This window comes from Neodiprion lecontei, chromosome 3 (assembly GCF_021901455.1).
Source record: "Neodiprion lecontei isolate iyNeoLeco1 chromosome 3, iyNeoLeco1.1, whole genome shotgun sequence".
Taxonomy (NCBI): Eukaryota; Metazoa; Arthropoda; class Insecta; order Hymenoptera; family Diprionidae; genus Neodiprion; species Neodiprion lecontei.
This window is the reverse complement of record NC_060262.1, coordinates 37,769,391-37,793,982: the sequence shown is the minus strand read 5'-3', so window position 1 is coordinate 37,793,982 and position 24,592 is coordinate 37,769,391. Positions and strand designations below refer to the sequence as shown.

Here is a 24,592-nt window from a genome sequence, read left to right as displayed (position 1 = left end):
ATCACTTATAGGTCACTGTACTTTGCTCTGGTAAGCAGGTGCATCGTGTCATCATTATCAATTTCATGCTGACATGAAACAGCTGAATTTGCATTTTGTCTATACACTTCTTAATTAAATTTACTGTGAAGTAATTGATATAAAAACAAAATGAATCAATAATTCAATTAATTATTTATAACGATAGAGTTCACTTTCATTTGCATCATTTGTTTCACTGAATTATGATAACTCAACATTTCCATTTCTTTAGCCAGAGATCATAATGCTTTATTACATCAAGTTGAGTGTGTGTAATAACTTCAATACTAATCACTTTTACATACGCACGTAACATAATAAACATAATAAACAGTGAGTTTAGTTGTTTAATTAGTAATATAATTTTATTTTCAACAGATTCAAGTGTAGGCAATCAATCTCTGCACTAGACAAATGAAATACCACTGAATTAATTTTGCGAGATGACCATCTCTACCACAATGAAAACAAGATTTCTATTTTACGAAGCATAACCAGTGTTTACGAAACTGAATGCCTACAGATTTTGATATCACGTTTATTGAGAAATCGGCTATAATGGTCATTACGAACTCATCTCACAACGCTATCATTTTTTTCATAACACAATCCTAACGATTTAACTACTGCCCTATGATTTCTACGCATTTTAATATGCAAAAAAATTTAAAAAAAAAAAGAATGTGAAATATACGTGGTCAATTATCACTCTTTAAATTTCGGTTACTATTAATAATATTATTATCAGACAATTTTTAACTCAGCATCATAAAGTATGCCTAATTTTCACAAATAGCGTGCACAGAATGACCACATTGCTAACGTTTGTTGTTCCGAAAAATTTAATCTCCTACTTAGTATAATTGATACACTCAACTATAGCGCCAGTTTCATTTTTGTCACAATTTATAACTTGTACACCGATAGTTACTAATAAACTTCATGAAACTTGACTATCCACCTTCACAAACGTTTACCACCTTATTAGTATTAAATACACAGTGCACGGTGTACACAATGCTGGAAAAATGCAACGAAAGACGTCTGTCACATCTTTTTGTTAACCAAACTAAAGAATATACGTCTTTCCTGCTGAAAATGCTATGAAAAACTGAGACGCCTGAAGCCATTCACGAAACAATATCTATTTATAATATAGCTTTCATGACAGCCAACTCACGTGGAGGTAGACTTCGGCTGACTTTGTCAGTTTATATTTAGACCAACGAAGGACCGACAACTTGTTAAAGAAGTAGCCTTCAAATTTTTGTGTGCATCGCTTTCTTACATACAGAATTACGGTTAAAGTGAAATATTTTGCTACGACCAATAGTAAGGACACTATTCAGACAGTTACATATTACATGATTTCATGAAAATCAAATCGAGTTGTTTACAGGGAATGTTGAATTCGATTTTTTTGATTCATCATTACTAAATGATTATGTGAGCATCAGAGTAGCGGGCATTGAAGTTAGAGTAAACACGACTGTGACAAGTATTCAGTGAAATCAGTCAGGTACTTGGAATAGCCGGTGACATCATAGGTAGCAAGCAGCCTGCTCCACTGCCGTGAACTTGGTCCTAACTATTACGTCATAATTGGAATGTCGACAACAATTGCAACATTTGAGAAAACTATTTCTAGCAAACTAAATGCCATACACTGATGTTAATTTTCTTAGACTCGTGAAGCCTTGTAGAGTGAAATCATTACATTACTTATAACTGGTCAAGAATCTAGTTTAGGACATTGCAATAAAAATTACGCTCTCGCATGAATATAATAATTATTTGCGTTATTTTGAACATTATTACAGCAACTGAAATTTTAATTAGCATTTTAGCGATTATATCCAAGATACTTTGCGCAAGTCCTCCGACTCAGTGGTTTGTATGATTAGCAAACCACAATAGCGTTGCATTATCTTTATCAACGATCAGACAGGCATGACTATAATAAAAAATTGTATTTGTCCTTGCATTCGAATCTTTAAAGGTAAAATTCACCTGCCACTATTCAACTTTACAACTATTTGTAGGATTGATTTATTTTCGTTAAGGTTGAGTTAATATTTCAGGACAAATGCCTTTTCACCATGATGGAATTGAACTTTGAAAATTTATTTTCCTAGTCTGTACGATGGTTTTATCAACGTTATAACCGGTTCAGGTTATTTAACATTACCTGCTTGACGATACGTTTCTTGGACTGCTTCATGTTTATTTCATTTCAAGTCTGCAGTATCCGACTCAATTATTCAGTATCAAGCTTAATTACAATAAATTTACCCTCAATAACTAAAAACTTCACATTATGACAGTTACACCACGATTAAAGACACTGCTATTTTAGTATCCAGGTTTCGTACTGATCGAAATCACATTTTGTATACGTTGTGTAGCCTATTTATTATTCACATATTTGAGACACTTCTGTAATATATGCAAAAGAGGCATACATTTAAATACTGTAACACAACACTAAGTTATAAGAATCTCCTCTGGAAGTGGACATATTTCAGTTTTCTTTATAAATTCGTTCAGTAATATTACACGAATTAAGAAACTGAGTATTCGTTTGACCAGTAACTGGTAGCGATGTGAACGGCACAAGGTTGGCTGTGACACTGACTTGGAGAGTGGCAGTTGTGGAGTTAAGCAAGATCAAACCGAGTGTAGGCTTAACTTTATTTTATGACTCCCTCTCTGTTTCTGAATGAACACATGACCTCTTCTTTGCAACACCCAGATGCCAGCGGTCATATCCTTAGAAATAATATCACGCTTTACCGGTTATAGCGATAAACATGTTCATTCAATTAACTCATAAGTAAGATAGGCCATGAATTATCATAATTTCTCTTCAAAAAAAAATATTGTAAAATGTATCTGTGCCGACACATCTCATTAGCACATCGCATTAGCACTCTTCAATTTTCTAATTGTTATTCTGTTTTATATAAACTATTACTGCCATAATTAATTATTTGAAGAAATTGGCCTGAGGTTGAAATTTTACACCGGTAGATATCTGGTAACAAGAATTGATATAAAAGCAAGCTTATCAAATGGTGCAATACAGCATTCCAAGATAGGTACGCAATCTACAAAATTTTGATATCACACTTTTATTTGTATTATTCACAAATTATTAAATACCACATTGAAAAACATATACTACACATGATACAATAAAATTTAAGAATGTTGAAGAATAAAGGAGATTACTTGATCTATTCGAACGTTAACCGCACGATCTGATCTAGCTTATCGTTTATCTGATTTCAGTTCCCTCTCTCTACTTTGATACACTGGAAAAAACTGCTTGAAAAATATTTTTATTTCATTATAATACTATGATTTCTGGTACAAATACAACACACACAAGAAATATTTCAAAATTGTTTACATACAGAGTTACTTAATGCAAATTCTTTGCTTAAACTTGTTTGTACACTTCGTTTTCCACCACGCAATATCAGACATCTGAATAATTCAGGTTCATTATAGTTCCACCAGTTTTTTCCTTATTTTCATCGCGATTTTCGTGAAAGCAGCATGACTGCACTTAGATTATTGGGAACCATACAGAAACACGTTATGCAGCAAACAGGAACAATGTATATACCTTTCGATAAATTGCAAGCTGTAACATCAGAAAGCAGTATTTTGCAAAACCCACGTATCTCTGTTCATTTATGGTAACCCGATGTGATTAAGTGGTTCTGAGCAAGGCCAACTTTGACTGCCCACTCAGACACCTACACTGTCTCGTGGCTGAACAGCCACCCCACCCACCTACCTACACACCTCCAGCATTTATTGATCTTCTTCCTCATTGCTTACCCGCAACGCAAAAGCTCACTTACCATGCGATAAAAACTCAAGTTTGGAAAAAATGAAGAAATTGTAGTTTTGTCAATTGTTACATTGTCATTAAGAGAGGGAAAGAACCGTTCTGTCGTGAAAAAATATTTCGCTCACATTATCAGTAGAGATAAAATTTCCAACGAAATACATAAGTATCGAGATGAAATTATCTGGTTCCTTGATTATGAAAAGTAGCCTCCGTAAAAAAATGTATAAAAAATTTGCTCTCAACGAATTTAAGTGATGTCATACAATCAGGATCAGTTGTGACCTTTGGGACCAGCATAACTATGACGTATTCAAATTCTATGACAATTAATTTATAAATATTTCGTAATTCAAGGTAGAAAAACGAATTTAATTAGATTCTGGATTTTTTTAATTAAAATATCTTATTTACATTTTTCAAGTTATTCGTACCTATCAAGTTTCCATTCGGTTGAAATCATTCTACCTAATCGAAAAAGTGTTGTAAATCAAAGATAAGAGGAAAAATAGAGATAAGACCGGAATAGATAGAAGATTAATGTCCAGGTGAGAAGGAAAACGATGTGCATGAAATTACTATATCCTTTTTGAATTGCATGATCGAATTTAGAATCTTATTGGAGTACCGCCTCTGAGGGTCTTTGTAACGAAATAATTCAAATTAGCTTTTTACGCAGTTTAAAGGAGAAAAAAATCGTAGCCCCTAGCAGTATTTGCCATTCAATACGCATACATCATCACAAGAAAAAATACATATGATGTCATCAAGCAATAATGTATGTTACAACGTCACTAATGTTTTAGGGAATAGTAGCTATACATTCACTATAGTGAATACACGTGTTTGTATTATACTGAATTCATGAATACTTGAGCATAATAATTCGTTTACCTGGTAATGTGAAAGTGAATAGAATTAAGAATCGAAGAAACTGTTAAAAATGCCGCACTAACCAGAGTTGCATTTCCACCAGTTGTGTGAAAAAAATATCGACGGTAGCAAAATTTCTCGCCTCATTGAATCGTCAAATTTATAATATTTTATCGCAAATGATACGATAGCTTACGTAACTTCAAATTAAGCTAGTTGAAAATCGCCTCACTGATTTAATCTATTAATGTCTCTTGTTCCACATCGGTATAGGTTAAATTATACCTAAAATAGTTCAGCCCAGGTCTGCCGGTGATAAAATCTAACTCGCCTACTGAGTTCATCTCATTTTTAACTTGCAGTTTCAACATTTTAAGAGCCAATTTATTTCACAAATAATTTCCGTGTGGGATTGGACTGCTTTATGATTTTCTGCAGTTGGATCAAAATATTATCACCATGTTGATTTAACAAAGGGTGGAGTATACTTTTAAATTCTAATGTTCAACTCGATATTTTGTTCAGTTGGCACATTCGTCATACACACTAGCTGTCAAGATATAAAATATTTCCAAGGAGATCCCTGCCACATGAAATCTCAAAAATGTGCTAATTGGTCTCCATGTAACAACTCAGTCATCGACAAATAAAAAACATGTGTCGAAAGTGTAATAGAGAATGGAAAACTCACCTGTAGCGCCAAATCTTCAGGGAAGAGTAGAACCAGCTTCCGAGCACGTTCCTGAAGAAGGCTGAGAAGAGTGGTGTATCTTCTGTTCAGAGTGTCTAGTTCACGGACAACGTTGTCTACTGTGGCCGAGTCTCGTCGTGGTCGTTTCACCGAAGCATCCAACGATGGGCAAACCTCTTCCAACTGCTCCCTGAATGCTCTTAGCCTCTGGGCGTATATCTAAAGTGTTAGGTTAGTCCGTTAGGGTTAGTGAATTAGATCGGGTAGGCCATTACCGTTAGCCTCCATCAAGCAATGATAAAGAATAAGAATACTGAAGAACGTATATTCAAAAATATGCTGTGTGCGTAAAGAACGGATTATATAAATTATATCAATCTTATTCTTGAAAATTGAATATGTTGGTGTTAATATATCACCTACAGATTGAAGCTTTGAGACTTAAATACATGGGACAGTAGGAATTTTACTAATTTTGATATATTTGATACTAAAAAAAAAAAGTTAACACAATCATATAATCTGTAAATTAGTATGAATGAAACGAAAGTACGATAAAAAGGATTGTAGTCGAAAACGAATTGATCATTAAAAAATTGATTTTCCAATTTGATTTGCTGCAGGATATGGAATAAAACTCAAGAATATGCAAAAAGATCAATCAATGCTAGCGTATATTTTTGCGTATAAAAGGAGAAATATTTATTTGGCATCTTTAAGTAGAAATCAAACAATTTAGCAAGCAGGTGCCAAGAATAGTCTGTGTCGACGCCAAATGAAATCCTCGAAAATAGCTTGGCGAAATTACATATCAAGGTAATTGTGGTTTACACATTGGACTGGCACAAAGATGAGCTAAGAGATCTCAACTATAGTTGAGAGCAACGGATACGCGTCAGAAAAAATGACAGCGAAATTACATGATAAACGGTGATAATGGCGAAAAATCATAAAATCAAGAAGAAATGCAGGAAAATACAAAAGACGTTTGATTGAACTGATGATTCTATCTGGTGAGCTTCAATCATTATTGTGCTACATGACTGAGACAGAAATTTGGCAAGAAAAAAGTAAAAAGGGCTCCCGCAAGCAATATGAAATCTCCATCACCCTATAAAGCATGCCAATTTCTAACTCCATTCAACCATGCTACTCATTAATGTTTACTCTTCGAATGATTAAATCTCATGTCTGCCTCAGTAATGGTAAATAACGAACTTTTTTTTTTTTTTTCGAGAACATACTAGATAAGAATTTAGTAAAATTTTAGTTCAACGAGTTAAATAATCCATTAAAATTTAAGTAACAATTATAGTTAAAGTAGCCGTTAATTGCAACAAAAGAAATGTCATTTGGAGTACTGGATTTGGAAGGTCCAAAAATGTGATTTCACTTATAAATGACGATAAATACTGGTCGCCATAAATAACAATAACAATCACAATAATAGACAGTAATTGTACATGTGTATAGTACAAATATGGTGATTTGTTGTAGCCTTCTGAAAATTTGCCTTGAGTAGAGCTTGAAAAAAATGTGTAAAAGAACATCGAAAAGTTTGTGTACGTGAATAAATGAAATGATGATGATAAGTATATACAATGTAAATCAATATCTTGGGGTTCCATTCATACAACAATCATTCAACTAGCTTAAGCTACCTGTCCAGGCACTTTTATGCGCCAAAATTTCGTCTTACCTTGCCTTCGCGAATCAAGCGACCACCGGTTACATTAACTGCCTCAATTACCGGAGCTCTGTCCACAATCTTGTTCAGCAAATTCTGAAAACAAGACAATTTATTGATTAATATCATAAGTTCTGAGATAAATTATTTTCACTTTAGACAACTGAAACCAAAATCCAATGAATTGATTTAATACACATCGCAAGGCGTACTTCTTCATTTTTCAACTTAAAGCAACAATCTGACTTTGTTTCTAATAAATACCTTAGTAGTTTCAAGCTGCTCGTGAGCTTTATTGTGGATCGGAGCAAGATTCTCCAATTTTTGATACCCCTCATCGACAAAGTCGACTTCATTCTGGTACGAGTTATTGTACTGCTGAGCAAGACCGTACGCCGTTTCCGCGCTTCGTAGTCTATCGACGAGTTGACCGCAAATATTTGTCCATCTTGCGTTTAGCCTGTTCACTTCGGCATCAAGCCTATCCATATCACTGTGTGGGCCACGATGATTAGGCCGTGATTTTTCGACCAACCTTCGTGCATTGTGAGCGTCGTCGTTCAGCTGGTCAATGAGTATTTGTTGCTGTGATATAGCACTCTGCAAGATCATTAAATTCTCCAGTACGTGTTGCAGACCTTTGACGTCAGATGGTAATTCGCTGCAAGATGCCAGTTTGATTTCAAATTCTGAAATAGCCGCCGTATTTTCTTCTAGGCCGGATAAAACTATTTCAACACATTTCAGTCGCTCTATGTAAAGATTACTCAGGTTCCACAAATGATTCCATTTGGTCATCACATTGTCGAGTTTGTTCCTCATCGCAGCTGTCTTTAGTGTTATTCCACGGAATGTTTGTTGCACTTGTTCAACCTCTGGTGCATGGCGTTGTAAATTTTGTTCAAAGTCTTTGTGTTCTAGAACAAGATGTTCGAGACTATCCAGATCTCGCGGCAAGAGAGCTGCGATGCGCAAGTTAAGGATTCTTTCTGCCTCATCCAGAGCCTGCTGTAGAGCAGAAACTTGATCGTTAAATATACGTCCCGCATTCTTTGATTCCTCTTCTGCCCGAGCTCGTTTTTCAAAATCGTCAAACAGCCTATTGACATCGGCCATCTCGCGTCTTAATCTCCTCAATTGCGGGTCAGCCGGATCACCTTCTGAAAGCAATTTGTCGGCGTCCTCGTTCAGAGCTTTTCTGATAGCTGTGCGCTGGTCTTGACCCATGGCGAGGAACTGAGGCAAGTCCCAACCCTTAACGACCTTTATTGTGGCAAAGATCATGTTTTGCCGTAATCTCAATTGTTTCCGTTGCCACAAAGCCACGCTTCTGTCGTACTGACGACGCAGTCTTTCGGCCGCATCCAGAGCTTCTTTGTCAGGTGGTGGTAACGTAAAACAAACTCCAGGTACAGGTGACTCAACACCTTGGGAATTTTTGACGCGCCATTTAACTCGGCCTGAATTATCATACAACGTGCATTGTTCGCCCTTTTCAAACGAGATCTGTGAAACAAGTTAAGCCAATGGTTATTATACCTCTGACAGCATTGTTCTTATTTTACACAATTAGGTTTTGTACTCACGTTAACTTGTTTGTAGCTGCATATAGCAGTGACTTGGACTGGTCTTGCAACTGGCTGCCTGCGCTGCTTCATGGGAACTATTTCCTTTGACTGATCGACTAGTCGTTGTATATGATCTCCGTAGTTGTTCAACTCTTCCCTAAGTTCTTGCATTCCCTTCAAAAGACGTTCTCCTTCGTCCAATGAAAAATCTGACTGCGAATAAACGGTATTCAGGATCTCATCACGATTCGTTATCCATAGTTCAGCCTGCTGAACCTCTTTGAAGAAGGTTTGACTGTGGGCTGCGTGTCGCAGATGCACCTCAAGGCATAGAGTTAACTGCAGCAGCCAAGCCCATTGGCTCTGCATCGCGGCCATATATGCTTCAATTGTTTTAGCTGCAGGGTGATGTTGCAGAACTAAAGCCTCTCCTCGATCTTGTACAGCGGAGAACTGAATCTCACGTTTCTCCAAGTCGCTCATCAGGGACTGTAAATAAATGAAACGATTATGTCAAATTTGATTTTCATGAATGAATTGTGTAAAAGCCAGTTTGAAAAGTGGCTGCAATCTGGCTGAAAAGTTGTCAATTTTGTTACCTCAATTCCTGACCCATATGTACGCTTGTAAAAGTAGATAAAGTGTTAATAGACTTTTAAACTATCTTTCAGTTTAGTGAAAAAAATACTGATCACCGATAATAACAAACTTACTTCGTAATATTGTTCAATGCTTTGCACATTCAAACTCTTGTCGCTCCAATCCCTTGTTACTTCTGTCTCCTCCTTGGCATTCAACCATACAAGTTCTCCAGTGGCCGACTGTATGAAATCTTGTAGAATATCCAAATCTGAGAGTCTCTTATTCGACGTGGCCAAAAGTTCAGCATAGAGTTTCTGAAGAGTGCTCAAATGCTGACTGTAAAGGGCGAGTTCATCGCCATGGAAATTGTTTTTGGCTTGCAGACATTTTTCTACTTTTGAATAAAACTGGTCAATGTTTTTATGTTCCCTCTGGTGAATGTCTAGTTCATTTTGGACGCTAGGAAGATCGGATCCGTAATCAGCTTCTTGTAGTTGCTTCAATTTATTCTTGCACCAATCGATACAGTCGTGTAGATTACGGAAATGTGGATTAGTATCAACCAATCGAGTTTCATGAACGGTAGTACGGTGCTTAGTAACGACTCGTTCTTCAACGGGAAATGAAATTACGGACAGCGGTGCTACCAAACGCTTATGGAGTAGCGATCGTAAAGCTACCCAACGTTGGTGAAGTTTCTGTACCCTGTAACAATAAATTTCGTGTGAAAATAAACGGACTTCAGCTTGCCAGATTTTCAAAACAGTGTGCTTATAATTTGTGTACACCAGAATTATATTCGTATACATGAAAATTATAAACACTAATTTACCTTTTATGGAGTTCAGGAGCCTGGCTATATCTGCCTTCTGTGAGAGTGTGAACATCGGTGAATATATTTTGAATCTGTGTCTCCGTATTGCGTATGTCCTGTTCCAGCAGGTCAACAGCATGTTTGGCTTCCAATGGATGAAGTCGATCCAAATGACGAGCTTCGTCGTCCACTCGTCTTTCAAGCTCTTCCAAACGATTATCCGTTGATTTCATTTCACGGTGAACTTTCTCTGCGAGACGTTGCAAGCGTTCCAAGCTGAAAATATCGTAAAAATCAGCCAAAGAATAAAATATGGTTTAAGGACCAGATTTTCGATCAAAGAATATATAGCATAGAAATTCCTTCTATACCATATAACATTTTTGTGCAAGTTTTCGAACCGTATGATATCAGAATCTGCAGGGAGACTAAGAACATTGAAGAATTTGAATCGAAAACAAATTTGCAAAGAACAGTTCCGAATAACTATTTTTCCAAATAAGAATCTCACAATATTAATTATCAATGTTTTCCTTTTTCAATCTACAATTTCGAAGTTTACGACTCTGAAATCAGATTCATAAAATTCCGTATTGTTGCGAATACATCTAATAAAAATATTTTACCGAAAATTGCACTGAAATAGCGAAATCGACGAACATGTTCCAATTCAAATACCCATTAATGGATACACAAAAAATAAACTGTATTGATAAAATTCAACGTTACCGCTTGATTTCGTCGATAATAGCTTGGTCTCGCTCCTGATGAAGCATCATCAGCCTGTTCCAATTCTTTTCGATAACTTCGATATGGAGTTCGGGTTCCATGTCGACCTCTCCCACAGCCTCAAAGTACTTCTGAAGATCTCTGAATATGTGAGCCAATCTCTGTTTATCTCTGTACCTCGGTGGTACTTCCTCGTTTTTAAACTTGGCACTATCGGCGGCAAGTTTTTTCATTTCGATAAGCGTCGGGGGGAACGAACGCTCCTGCATAAGGGCCATTTTTTCGCGAATCCACAAGTGAAGGGATGTCGCCAATTCCCTGTATTCGGCTGATCGCCGCTGGGCCTCGGCATCGTAAAGCGGATGAATCGGTGGCGGTTCAGGGAACACATCGTAGAGCGACGAGATATACGTTATCAGAGACTTCTCGTCCGGTTCGGGGGTATCAACGTCTGAAAGGAAATTATTATAATTATACGTGTAAGAAAAGGTTAAAGATTACATAAGAAGAAACAGTGAGGTAGGTTGAGAGACGGGTCATTTCGGCCAACTGCACCGACTGAACATTGCGTAGCCTGATCGTGAATCACGAGTCAAGTGGTTCGTTCAATGTATATTTACGCATACATATAGAATGTAAAATATGATACGGATCGTTAAAGCCGGTGTGCACTTCCGGCGTGCACGCCTTAGTGCCTCGAACCTTTTATAGTGTCTAGGGCGGATCAATTACATGTAGCCTAGCAAACGTTGCGATTCATAGTATAAACTATTATTTGATTCTATATGCATATGTATATATGTACAATATTTGACTCGTACAAAGCACGATTCGTCGGTACGATAAAAGTTCCAGCAATAACGATGACCACCCACTTTGGATAAACTCAAAATGTATTCTAATCCTTCACTGAGAAAAGATTTTTTATTATTTGTTGTTAAAAAACGTTATTACTATTAAATTTTAGTTGAACAAAGTAATGATCGTTAAAAATTTGTCAACAATTAACGAATCATATTCGAATCATATTCGAAACATTTGCTTCGCCATATCCAAATATACTTTTGTTAACAGTGAACAAACATTTTTCTCAGCGTTCGTGATCGTAAAAAAGAGAAGATAACTTCTAGCAGGAAGTTATAGAAAAAAAACTTCTGAGATTAATTACATTTCTGGTTCCTGCAGGCTGTGAAATAATGATATAAAAACTGTTGGGCGACTCGACAAATTGGCATCGCGATTAGCCTCGTGATTTCTAAGACCGTAGACTGTTACTGTACGCAACAATGAAAATTATGACGACAAAGGAATATCATTATAAGGTTGTCGGAAGTTTCTGAATTGCAATGACGTCAGCGCGACGAGAAACAACTTATATATTATGTAGATACATGAGTTCGTGCGAGGAATGAATGCAATTGGTTGCAGAGCCAGGAATTCTGGTTCTTGGTCGCAGGAGTGCGCCGGATACAGCTGCAAGTACCGTGACAGAAAAATAAAACGGTATATATCCCACATCCTTACCGCTGTACAAGCGCCATACTCCTACGAATTTCTACCTGCATTCGTTACGAGTTGCGAAAAAGTAATTCACCATTGTTTCACAAGGTGGGGGGGGGGGGGGGGGGGGGGGAGTCCACGAAAAAATACGCGAATAATTTAAACCGGCCAAGATTAGAGACACTGCACAAGTACCTCAAGAAGAGAAAGAGAAGAACATATTCGCGTCACGTAATGACGACCTGGTTAAACTTATTTCCTTGTTTGAAATATAAAAGAGCTGGTTTCGATAAAAACACCGAATCGTTGTTTGCTATTTATTGTGATTGAACATTAGCATATTTTCGTTTAAACTATGGCTGAATTTCGCTCGTTTCTAGGATATGCTAAAAATGTTTTGTTCGAGATGCCTATCTCCTGTATTATTCCCAGGTCGATTATAGTACCTGTGAGTAATTGTGAGCATTAAGTAAGAAGAAAAAAAAGGCTTCGTCGTACAGTCTGTAAATTATACAGCATAAATTGTCAATGGAACCGGAAGTTCTAAACAAAAGGAGAGAGAGAAAAGAAAAAAATTCAATGAAAAAAATTAAACCCCAAGTGAAAAACATTTTATAGCCTGGCAGCCGAAACAACGGAACGAAACATGCAAAAGGACGCATTTCGCACGTTCCTAAAAGATATGCTTACCTGAAGCTGAATATAAGTATAGTTACATACGTTATTCGCGCATTCAACTATACGCGAACAATGTAACGAGTTGAAACAATGAGATTTCTCAAAGGTTCTCGTTCGGCTTGGTAGTAAGAATTTCAAAGAAACGAAGAGAGTATGAAAAACTCCTTGATTTGTCCCATTTGTTCTACTTGGGATGAAGTGAAAATGACAAACAATAATTGTACAGATAAAACAAAACTTTGAACATTATCTTCAAATTGGTGATCGTGAGTCGATGAAGCATCTTTCACTTTGAGATCGTTACCCGATGACTCGTGGCTATTATTATAACTCAATCGTGTCGGAGATGTTGGATGATAAAGATTGATAATGCTGATTTTTCACATTGCAGATAGGCATTAGAGAAAAGATAGAAAGAGAAGGAGAAGATCCTTCTCTCCATTAGGCGAGACACGATAGTCTTGACCTATCGATCTCTGACGATTCTAAGACGACGCAACATCCATCGATCGTAAAGTTCTCGATCCCATTTGCATTTCCTGACCACAGAGGCCAGTTGTGGTCACGACCGTATGCAGTGTTACAACGGATCAATGAAATAGACAGACAATTCGAACGAATAGAAATAAATTTGGTATTCAAAGATGTTAAACCAGGAATAAAGTTCTTAACTTCAAATCGACTATGTGGATAAAGGAAAGAATAATAAAATAAAATAGCTCTTCTCACGCGACTTCGTCACGCAGTAAACATGAATAAACGGGATATTTATAAAAGAAAAACATATGGGTAAACTGGCGAGAGGCACGAGAACTGGCATCAAGCAAGACAGTTAGTTTCACATCGAAGAGCGAAAAACTCGCGAGAAGTAAAAGTTTGTTCGTTTATACCTGAATGGTATAATCGTAAGGCGAGATCTTACACTGAAATAAAGTAGTGATACACCGATCACGAAACGCTCGATGCACGTCGTGGCCCTAAGGTTTCAAGCCACACGTTTGCACGTCAGAAGTTAAGGTGCCTCTCGCGTGATTTTGTATGATAAAAAAAACCTCTATTCAAAGTAGCGCACATAGATCGTGGCACAAAATACATAAGCGAGGGTATAAAAATTTGAAAAACAAACAAGGCGAACGCGAAATCAAATGCCTGTGAGTATGTATACTCATCCAATTGCGAAAGAAAGAAATGATCTTGGCAATCCGAGTCGAATAATATCGCGTATAATCTTCACCAGTTTCTCAGATCTCGCGTTAAATTCATTCGGACGGTAGTTGCGTACGCTTGTCTTTTCCTTCCTTCTTTCTTATCCCACCGTTCTTGCGTTTATCGGTTCTCGGATACTTTAAACGACCTTGGCCATACCTTACGCGTCCGATTTATTCCGTAATCTTTGAAACTAGGCACGCTGCATTCGTTCCGTATTATCGTTGCCGTCGTCGACACGAATCTGCATCCTCGTTTATTTTCTCTGCGATAAAATTCAAGGTCGGGACGAGAGGTCCTCCTTACCTTCGGGATCGAGAAGCCTGGTAACGCCGTACTCGCGCTCGGCGATGTGGAAAACCCTGTCGAGGCGTTCGCGGGCCTGGCTTGACCTGGCACTTCGCCAATCGACGAGATCTGGCCTGTTGCGATGCAGAAGCGCACTGAAGGCAAGGCCGTCTCGCCAGGAACCCGTGAAGTCCGAGACACGGACCCCGGGGTAACGGGCTGTAGAACGTCGGGCCCATCTCAGGAGAGCTTCGCGTGCTGTTACGTTCGGTTCCTGGCCAACGACGATGTCGGATATCTGGAACAACCGGGGAAGAGAAAAAAAAATTAGGAAAACCTGCCGTGGGTGACAATTAATCGATTTCGTCAAACATGCGGAACGACTTGTTTTTACATATTTTGTCAATTATTTTACAATCCGCAACGATTATTCTCCTACTTTCGTTTCTGTTCATATTTTTTTCAAGGTATATACCCACACTGATTGTTAGTATATTTTAAATGATGTCGAAGTTGGGCCGACAGACGTTTGTACATTACCTACTTATTCAATGAAAACCTCTGCCGCACGTGTCAGAAAAGTTAGGTAGAACATTCCGTCTCTAAGTGGCGCTAAAATGTTGCACCCGCAAAAAAAAAAAAAAAAAATTGTTCGCTGAGCAACGTGAATTAGTGACGATGTGTCGAACTGTTATACGGTTCGTTATATACTTTCTTTTTCTTCTCTCCGCTCCACGGCTTCGGTGATTTTACCTCGTCCGCGATGCTGTCCGAAGAGATCCGTTGTTATTTTACACAGACGCGTCTATACCGCAAGTAAGAACAACTAAAAACTGTGCTCTTGAACCGAGCTCCGAGAAAATGAGAAGATGAAGAAAAAAAAAAAGATGCGAAATAACTAGACGTGGTGAGCATGAATTGAATGTGGAAATCGAGTGGAGATGAATCGTTTGTAATGAGGTGAAATATTGCCGGTGGTAGAAACTCTGTAACTTTCGTGACGAGGGAAGTGCCGATGTTGATTTAACGGTGCGGATAATGGCGAGTTTAACCTTTCACGATTTTCCTCCGCGATATTAACCACGGCGGCTGACTCTCTAATCAGACGACGAGCTTCTCCGACGACATCGCGGAATGTATATATATATATATATATATATATATTCTCGTGATGCTTGTGATTCATCGAGCGCATGGCAAGGATTACATTTTTGCAGGAAGAGTCAAAGGTAGCGCCGTGAATTGAATATCGTTATTTAATTTCACCTCATCGCGAATCCTGAACCGTTTTACTGGATATGTATAAGTCGATCGTCTAAAATTCCTCTATATCTGCAGACACGGATTTAAAAGGCGTGCTATACATAACTTTTATACATGCTCTCATAGATCTGACGCAAATATGACGCAATTTGAACTACTCAATAGCGCTCCGCGATAATATAGGTATGCATACATATATGTATGTCTGAAGTAATTTCTGGGAGATAAATTCTTGTTGTTTCTTTTTTTTTTTTTTTGCATTTTTGTCTTCACAGCATGAGAAAGCGAATGAATTAAAAGTTAATTAAATGTAAAATTAAGCTACTTTTGTAAAGATGACGAGCTCGATTATAATGACTCATTTGTTAACAATGCTTACTTATAGTTTTATTTACATTCATTTCTTGGCGCATTCATGAAATTACACACATGTAAGCGTGTACGTAAACGAATCAAGCTGAGAGCAGTCGAAAGAAACAAGCTGTACAATTCAACCCACGCATTCATCGGATAAAACAGACTTTTTGCATCATCGTAAATCTCAGCGATTCGCGAAAACCAAAATTACGTTGTGACTGCAGATCAGATTTGCGGAGCATTCGTGCATTTATGCATACAATAGCGAGTATGTTTACAGTTAAAACGCAGTGAACCTAATCTAAGAAAACAAATATTCGAACGCCATTAATCCAAAGATGAAATATGCTTTTCATGGTTTTTCGGTTGCACGAAAACGGTTATTGTTTCGGAGCTTTCAGAGGTTTAAGACGAAGGGATTGTAAAATGAAACTGTTTCTGCAGTTTTCTTTATTCGTCGGGATTTACGAGCGTTCGTTGTACGAAACGTTAAATTATCAAGAATAGCAAACACTTCGCTCCGACTTGCTCATATATGGCGTACACGTCGCACGGAATTTTTAAAATTCGACGACGAAAAACCCCGCGTTTTACAACTTGACGTTAGAAATTTTAGCAGGACCTATTTTCAACATTGTCCATGAATTGCCTCACCGACGACGATCGTGTGATAGTGTAAAATTCAATCCTAAGTAAACGTACGGTGACAACTTCCCAACCATTTCACACGTGAAAAGGTTTAGCGAACCGCACGTAGTGATTATTTTATTATCTCACATATACCATCGTTTTTTTTTTTTTTTTTGGTAAATTCAAGATGTTTTTCGGCAGTAGATAATTGGTACGTAAAAGGTGAGAAAAAAATATTATCAATTCTGAACAAACAGCACGTCGCGTTATTTGACGAGTTATTATCTACGGTACGAACAATTTCATAGCGTTAAAAATACACGGAACCACCAACAAGTCGACACGACGTGCCCTGTATAGGTGCACTCATCCGTACCAAACGATAGATAATACACTGATCTATTACAAGGATAGAGGAGGAAAGAGAAAAAAATGTCGATGAAACGGTTTTATCGTAACGGATCGTCTTCTTCAACGATGGATCAACGAACCAAGGAAGATCGCTCTTACATTAAATAGAACCGTATACTAAATCGGGGCATGATTATCGTCTATTCTGGAGTAGTTGGCGCAAGGCCAGCGACGTGATACTGCAGCCGAAGAATTTAATGCGATATCGCGAGAAGCTATGCGTGCGATGCGTTTGAATCGTATTTTAATTGCCCTTTGATTAAGAGCCCTCGAGATCATCTCGCGAAAGGTATTTCGAACGATGAACAGACGCGGCTCACTTCGTCTTCGTAAGTCGATGAACGAACGAATCCCTCGATATTTAATTTCGCAGCTGCTTGATCGACGGTGGCTTTCGAATCAGGCGCGACTTTTTTTCGACATTTCATTAATCACCTCGTCATTGAATTTCAGTGCTGATGCTTTTTGCGCGTTAACAAAAAGCAATATTTAATAAAATCATCCCGCTGCCGCGTTGTAACGTGAAAGGAAATTACGTTACATAACCCATATACATTGTGTGCCGTACCTTCATTATGATACATCTATATTTACCGATTGTGTCATCTGGCTATATATATGTACATGTGTACGTACGTGTTTGTGTATTTACACGTGGAAACGCCGGCTGTGGACGTTGTGACAGAATCGGTATCGGGAATCTCGTATTTCGGTGAAATTTTTAAATTAAAGATAACAATCATGACAGCTCTATCGAATCGAGATGTCAATTGACAAAAAAATCGCTCCGTATAGTGGAGACGACATAAGTCTGCAACAACGAAACTGTGAAAACGGTCACTTCGATTAATTCTCCAAGTTTCTTATTCTCCGACATTTATCTCCGATTCGGTTCAAGTAATTCATCCCATAGTCTGCAATGGCAATTCGGTTCGCTGGTTCGTATCATCCGCAACGAAAATCTCTGCAGTCGATAATCTGGGAAGTTAGAAAGTACAATAAAGAATAGAGGAGAGTAACGGTTGATGGTCGGAATCGAACAGAATGTTTGGGAAAGTCGGTTAACTCTCAACAATGTACGTATAGGTACCCTATAATCTGTATCGCGGCTTATTTTTCAACAAAATTTGGGAACACGATAAGATAAAATTATACTTTCCTGCTGCTGTGTCTTTATGCGTCTGGATTACTACCAAGGTATTAAAAAAAAAAAAACATCCCAGGCCTTGTAAAGACCCTGACTATAAAGGAGCAATGTCAGGGTGTCTGACTTCGATGACACATCAAATCCCCTGACATTTCCCGGTTTTCCAGACGAAAATAGACATTCTCCAGGACTGGTTTCGCCCTAACTATGCTAACAAAGTCACTTTTTTCATGCAAGTTAGTTAGAAATTAGACATCGGACGTCTCCGTCGCGTGAGTTAAAATGGTCCAATTTTTCTTTCAATTCAATTTTGCTCAAACTCAATTTCCAAATATATCAATAAACAATTCAATATTAAGAAACTAACGGAAGATTAGGATTAGCCATCATTTCGAAACATGCGGGTAGAAACATCGATCTGGGAGTATTGATTGTTTTTGGTACTTGTTTATGTATTTCGTAAATTTCACACAGTGCTCGACATCAATTTATCAATTCTTAAAACTCCTCCAAAAGCCATATTTTTCGTCACTTTATATCCTTTTCCCACTAATCCCCTCAATTTTCTGACGTAGAGTAATTTTCTACGTTTCAAACATTCGTACACCGGTAAGGTAAACACCCCCAAATTCCCGGAAATTTCCCGATTTTACTAGACACGTGCAAATTTCCTGCCAATTTTCTTCAAATTTTCCTTACAGCTATAAGCTCCCCGAAAGCATCCCGTTTCCGATATTCCGCATGCAATATCGACTCGGCAAAAGTGACGATGGCAATCCAAGAGTGCACTTGGCACGTTACCCGACTTTCCCCTACGACACAACCTGCACCGACATACCGCATGCAGAGATGAAACTGTCACAAGGATAGACACTCGTGATCCTTAAAAATAAAAATGAAAAAAGACCTGCAGAGTAGTCGGAGAAAGCCCGCAGCAAGGCAAGCTCGCCGAGCGCTGTAATAAAATTAATCCGTAATTTTCACGGTGCTCCGATCCCGCGGCAAGAAGATGAGAGCAAGGAGGTCGAAGAAGAACGAACTCCGATTGGCAGGTATGCGATATCTCCGGAATGATTCACGACAATTTCGCCGCAACAATTGCCGTGCAATTCCAACTACCGTTTAATATGTACATTGCGCACCTTATTTCCTCCCTGAAGGCACGTCGTCGTACACCTGCAAATCGGCTCTCTTCGGATCGAGATACCGATCGGTGTACGCTGCAAGTGCAGCAGAGCGAGCAGATTGTTCTTTTTATTCCCAATGCCGGGCACGAGTCATTTCTCTAGTTTATAATAAGACTGAGTAAATTTTAAACACTTCTTAGGTAAATATAGTGCAGCTGGCCGGAAGAAAAGAAAAAATTGTAGTTGTAAGATTCGGGTTACACAAATTGGATGCAAGAAATTTATATAACAATAGTATCGCCAAAAGAGTAAAGAGGCAAAGAAAAAAAAAAGAAAAAAAAAATAATTGAAACGTCACAAGGCATCAGGACTGAAACTTTTCAAGTGTATCATATTTATAAGTAAGATTCGCTCAATGCCGAAAGTATATGTGCACGGAACTTCTACAATTTCGTTGAACTTCGTAAAACTGGAGGACTAACTCGGTATCATGATTCAAATTCATTGGTTAGCATTAACGTTTTTTTTTTTTTTTTTCTGTGTCAAGTGGAATATTGATTTGATTAAATTCGAGTCTATAGACTCCAGCCGAAATGCTTAGCTTTCAAGCAATGACTTCGCGGTTTATCTTTTTTTTTCTCGCTCTCTTTTAATTGGATAATTTTTTGACACACAGAACGCCCAAGAGACGCTTCGAATTCCCGGATTACGCCAGCGTATTCGTTTATGACATAATTTCATAGTGATAATGAATCCAGTGGATCGTAAGTCTGTTATTAAGCCTTCTTCAATCAACGATTAATAGCTCAAGTTTTTAGATCTAGCCGAAGGTTGGAACCCGTTTGCAGCGGTGAGGGCTTACTATCTCTCTCTCTCTCTCTTTCTCTCTTTCATTCAACAAGACTGTACGCTGCGATAAAATATTGCAGGCCAATAATTATCTATTATCTCGAAAACGTTAAAACACAATCCCTGGCTGGGTAATTAAACGATCGCTGATCCTCCGTTAAACTCGACGCAAATTTTCAAGAGCGTATAATCATAATAACAATGGTAATAATAATCGTAAGAGGAAGCGTAAAAGTATGAAACGCGTATCTGGAGCAAAATAAAATTTTCATCGCCGACACCTTCGAACAGCTAGGTACAATAAAATAATAAGAAATAAAAATAAGTTGATGGACAAGTTCTGTTAAAAAAAAAGAAATGCTCAGGCTTCACTCTGGACGCGAATCTCGGCCTAAAATCTCGATTTTATCACCGTGCCGGGATGAAGAAAGAGAGAAAGAAGGAGGATAATAGGTGTGAATAACCTGTGAATCGAGTTAGCAAAGTCATTCGGATTGAGTCGGTGCAGCAGTATAGAGAACCGACGGGTGTACATACATATTACACGTGTGTAAATGACTGAAAGTCGTATTAAAATAAGCTCGTTCAATCTCTCCACGATCTCTGTAAGATGACCTCGACGAAGGTTTAGGAGGAAATGACGAACCTGACGTCTCTGGAGAATCGATCTTTAGGTCCGAAATATGCAGCCGTTAAATTTTATTATCAAGAGTAAGGAAAAAGAAATATTAATTACCATTTTATTTATACACGCAATTTAATGACTACGTATATTCTCCAAAGAGGTGTTGGAAGTTCTTTTGATAAAAATTTGAAAATCGATTCTGCGCTTACTTAATATCTGCAGGCAAAAATTGATCTGTGACAAAGTGCGGTTGCCGAATGTCGACGCTGACATTGAAATTGGTTGAATTCCTGTTCGCGATCGTCATTCGAAGCGAGGTAAAAACTGAAATAAAAGAAATCGGCGACTCGCGGAACGGAGGAAAGTGTGAATCCTGCCAAGAGTTGTAACGGCGTTTCATTCCGTCCTCGAAGCACAAGAAGGCCTAGGTATTGCCTCACGTCGTTGACGTCATTTCTCAACTCTTATGGCAATGTTGCGTCGACCGGCGATCGTACTTAAAATTAAAGCGTTACACGTACCTATCGTAGGTATGACGCGTGTGTGCCTGCAATGCGATACACATGCACACGTGGCGCGTTACATGTGTTTGCACGAGATTATTCCGCGGAGATAGTTAAATTATTATTATATATATACATATATTATACGACGCGAGGGAGAAGTAAATATCGTTATACTTGAATAACGAAAAATTTCCAATTCTTATAATCCGTATAATTAATATATTTAATACAATACAAAGACACACTCGTTATTTTGTCGAGTTGAGAGGAATTTTGCAGCAAAGTAACGGAACATAAAATTACGTTAAACTTTAAGATAGACGAAACGATATTTTTGTTTCCTCGATATATTTCATTCCCGTTGGAATTTCATAAAAAATTAACAAAGAACCGAGCGAGATTACGAAGCGATTTCGGAATCGATTTGAAATCTTGCGAGGTCAACCTGTTTTCCAAACGTTAAATATTCAAGATGGCTCTTCTGGCGATACATACACGCTGCATGTGACAGGGCGAGTATCGTACATTTTACAATCGTATAGATATACATCGGCTGTAGTAAGGAATCGTATGTGGGATGTGCCTACCTACCACCTTATACCTACTTTAAATTCGCCCACCGACTGTTAATGCAGCAAAAAAATATAAATATAAAATATACGTGTATACGCACGCGTTTCAACGATCAATGTCAGTTTATTTACGTTCCTGTCGCACAGGACACGTATAATAATCATTTTGTCGAGCCTTGTATTCGCGTCCTCGAAATCGGCCGTAAAATAAGGTAGGCGTGCATCGAGCACGATTCAACTTATGGAAATCCCAACGAAAGGTTACACTGGCGCCCACAAAACTACATTTTTTTAATATTACACATAATACACACCTCGGTATTCAATTTGCTGTCTTTATTCGGCCCGTTTAAACGATACTTCGTTACACGCAATTACAAGGTGAAAAAAAACGAATAAGCAATTTTTTGTGCTTCCAAGTTCGCTACGCTTTTCGTATAATAATCGTTAAGTTAACGTTCACGGTCCGTTAGAACGGGGTGAAAATTGTGCAACGAACGACGAAAACGGGCTTCTGTAAGCTAAGGTGACGGCAATGGCTGGCGATCATAATTATCCTGCAACGGTAACACGCAGATACACCTACCAGGCTGTAAAAGTGTTGTACAGGCACGTCGGCAAGATCACCTTGGTCATTTATAGAGAGTAAGTAAGTGTGTGGCTGATCTAGTCGAGGATTACGAAGGACGCAGCATTGCTGCAGCGGAAACATGACGGAGACGAGGAAAATTGGAGCTCGTTTAATTTTAATCTTCATTTAGCAGGATTAATTAGGCGAGGAAAAATATCGCTGCTCGACGAAGCGAAAATTCGCGACTTGCACGGTATTGCCGTCTACTTTATACAGCATACTGACAAACGTGTGGGCAGAGAAATGGGGGAAGGACTTACACGACGATCCAGGATGCACGATGCATAACGCATCACCGGATCGGTCTCGAAGGATGCGTTTTGTCGTTCGGAGTACACGTCCTGCCCGTCGGACACATTCCTTAACCCACTCAAATAACTCGTCTTTCAACTTTGTTCAGTTTCATTCTTTTCTAATCCAACACACGTCGGTCGGATCCAGGCGAATTATAAGTTCTGAATGCAGTTTCGATTCTTTAATTACGAAACTGTTTTTTTCTTCGGCCCTTTTTTTTTACCCCCACTTCGAAAAACCGTTCTCTTCAAACTTCAATTCGGACTTCTTCACACTTCGTCGAGTGAGAACCGCTCTTCTAATCATACCGATTCTTTCGCAGAATCTCGCAAATTAATTTCAAAATCATTTGGGAATGTGGTTTAAAAGAATGAATAAAAACAACAAGAGAATCACGAGTTTCTGCGGTTACTTTACCTATCGTTAAGGAAAATTAGCCCGTGACAGGAAACGCTCGTCTTACCCGAACGGTTTTTGGCTTTGGTGGTGCGCGTTGGCCGATGGCAACGGTCGTGGTGTAGCGATTATCGTGTAGAGCCTTCGGCTGAGCACGCCTCGTTAAATCCTCGGCAACGCTTTTCTCCTCGCCGCGCGTCAGCGTCGTCGTCTTCCTGACGATGCGAGTGACGATACGACGTGTTCCGTTTTCCCCCCTTTTAGAGGTCTTCGTTGACTCGATCGAGGAGCCTGCGTTCCATTTTATTTCAATCATTTATCTTCGATTTACATCGACAGTTGTTAATTCCGAGTCAGAGAGTTCCGTTGCTTTCCGATTTGGTGGTAATAAAATTCTCAAGTCGATTACGTTCGGCAAGACGTAATTACCAATTACGACAAACTTAATTTAATACGTAAAACGTTTGAAAAACGCTTCTTCTTTTATTCTTCGTATGAAAATTTCGATCGCCGAATAAAATTTCGTTGCCTTCGTACAGGTATAGTCCGTTGTAGAAATAAGTTAATTGCACGCAGACAGTCGCGTGCTAATTATCAAACAATTGAATAATACCTGCGGCATGAATCGCGTGCACGCACTTCGTTACGTAGCGATAAGATTGCGTGTGTGTGTGTGTGTGAGGGGTGTACGCAAGTGAGGATAGGTATCCCAGATAGCGATAGTATAGTAAGTGTGTTTAAAGCCAGTTATAAAAATAAAAATAAAAATTACGGGATGGTTTTATTAAGCGTTTCTTGTGATAACGGCCGCGTCTTCTCCAACGTCATTATGTAAGAATTTTTCTTTCAGGCAACTCCGTTTATTATAATTATACGCTTGCAAAGTTTCTATTCGTAACTGACAATGAGCTTGAAAAAGTATCTCGATCATTACCAAACCATCAATTTCACGGTACGTTGATAAGATTTGTAATAATTTCTGTAAAATTATATCGATAAATAATCTGATCGCATCGAGATTCGATCTAGAAATCAATGAATGTATAAACGATTATACTGTAACAAACAATTTTTGCATAACGCGTCACGGACACGACGTAGGACCATTTAAAGCCGACACGCGTGGGCAAGATCAAGGCTAACGGTGCAGTGGATCAGCTGTTTACTAATCTGTGAACAACATTTCGTTATTGCCGAACAGAAAAATAAGTTGCGCGATCGACAGAAAAATTGCAAAACCGATTCAAATTCCCCTAAGAAGATGAAAAAACCCAACAAATACCAAACT

At 38.4% G+C, this 24,592-nt stretch overlaps 1 protein-coding gene across 19 annotated transcripts in view; it reads right to left on the bottom strand.

Moving 5' to 3' along the window:
- Window positions 1-24,592, bottom strand: part of LOC107224961 (microtubule-actin cross-linking factor 1) — a 173,222-nt gene that overhangs the window by 39,113 nt on the left and 109,517 nt on the right. For 6 of the 19 annotated variants that reach the window (XM_046733680.1, XM_046733684.1, XM_046733694.1 and 3 more), the window contains 8 exons: window positions 14,515-14,794; window positions 10,825-11,275; window positions 10,114-10,371; window positions 9,413-9,986; window positions 8,718-9,188; window positions 7,396-8,637; window positions 7,144-7,227; window positions 5,445-5,663 (listed from right to left, as the gene is read on the bottom strand). In XM_046733680.1, the coding sequence (XP_046589636.1) occupies window positions 5,445-5,663; window positions 7,144-7,227; window positions 7,396-8,637; window positions 8,718-9,188; window positions 9,413-9,986; window positions 10,114-10,371; window positions 10,825-11,275; window positions 14,515-14,794 (3,579 nt within the window). Of the gene's footprint in view, window positions 1-2,209; window positions 2,656-3,652; window positions 4,256-5,444; window positions 5,664-7,143; window positions 7,228-7,395; window positions 8,638-8,717; window positions 9,189-9,298; window positions 9,323-9,412; window positions 9,987-10,113; window positions 10,372-10,824; window positions 11,276-14,514; window positions 14,795-23,371; window positions 23,596-24,592 lie in introns of those variants that run through there. The other 13 variants (XM_046733678.1, XM_046733679.1, XM_046733681.1 and 10 more) reach the window with 6 other exon arrangements.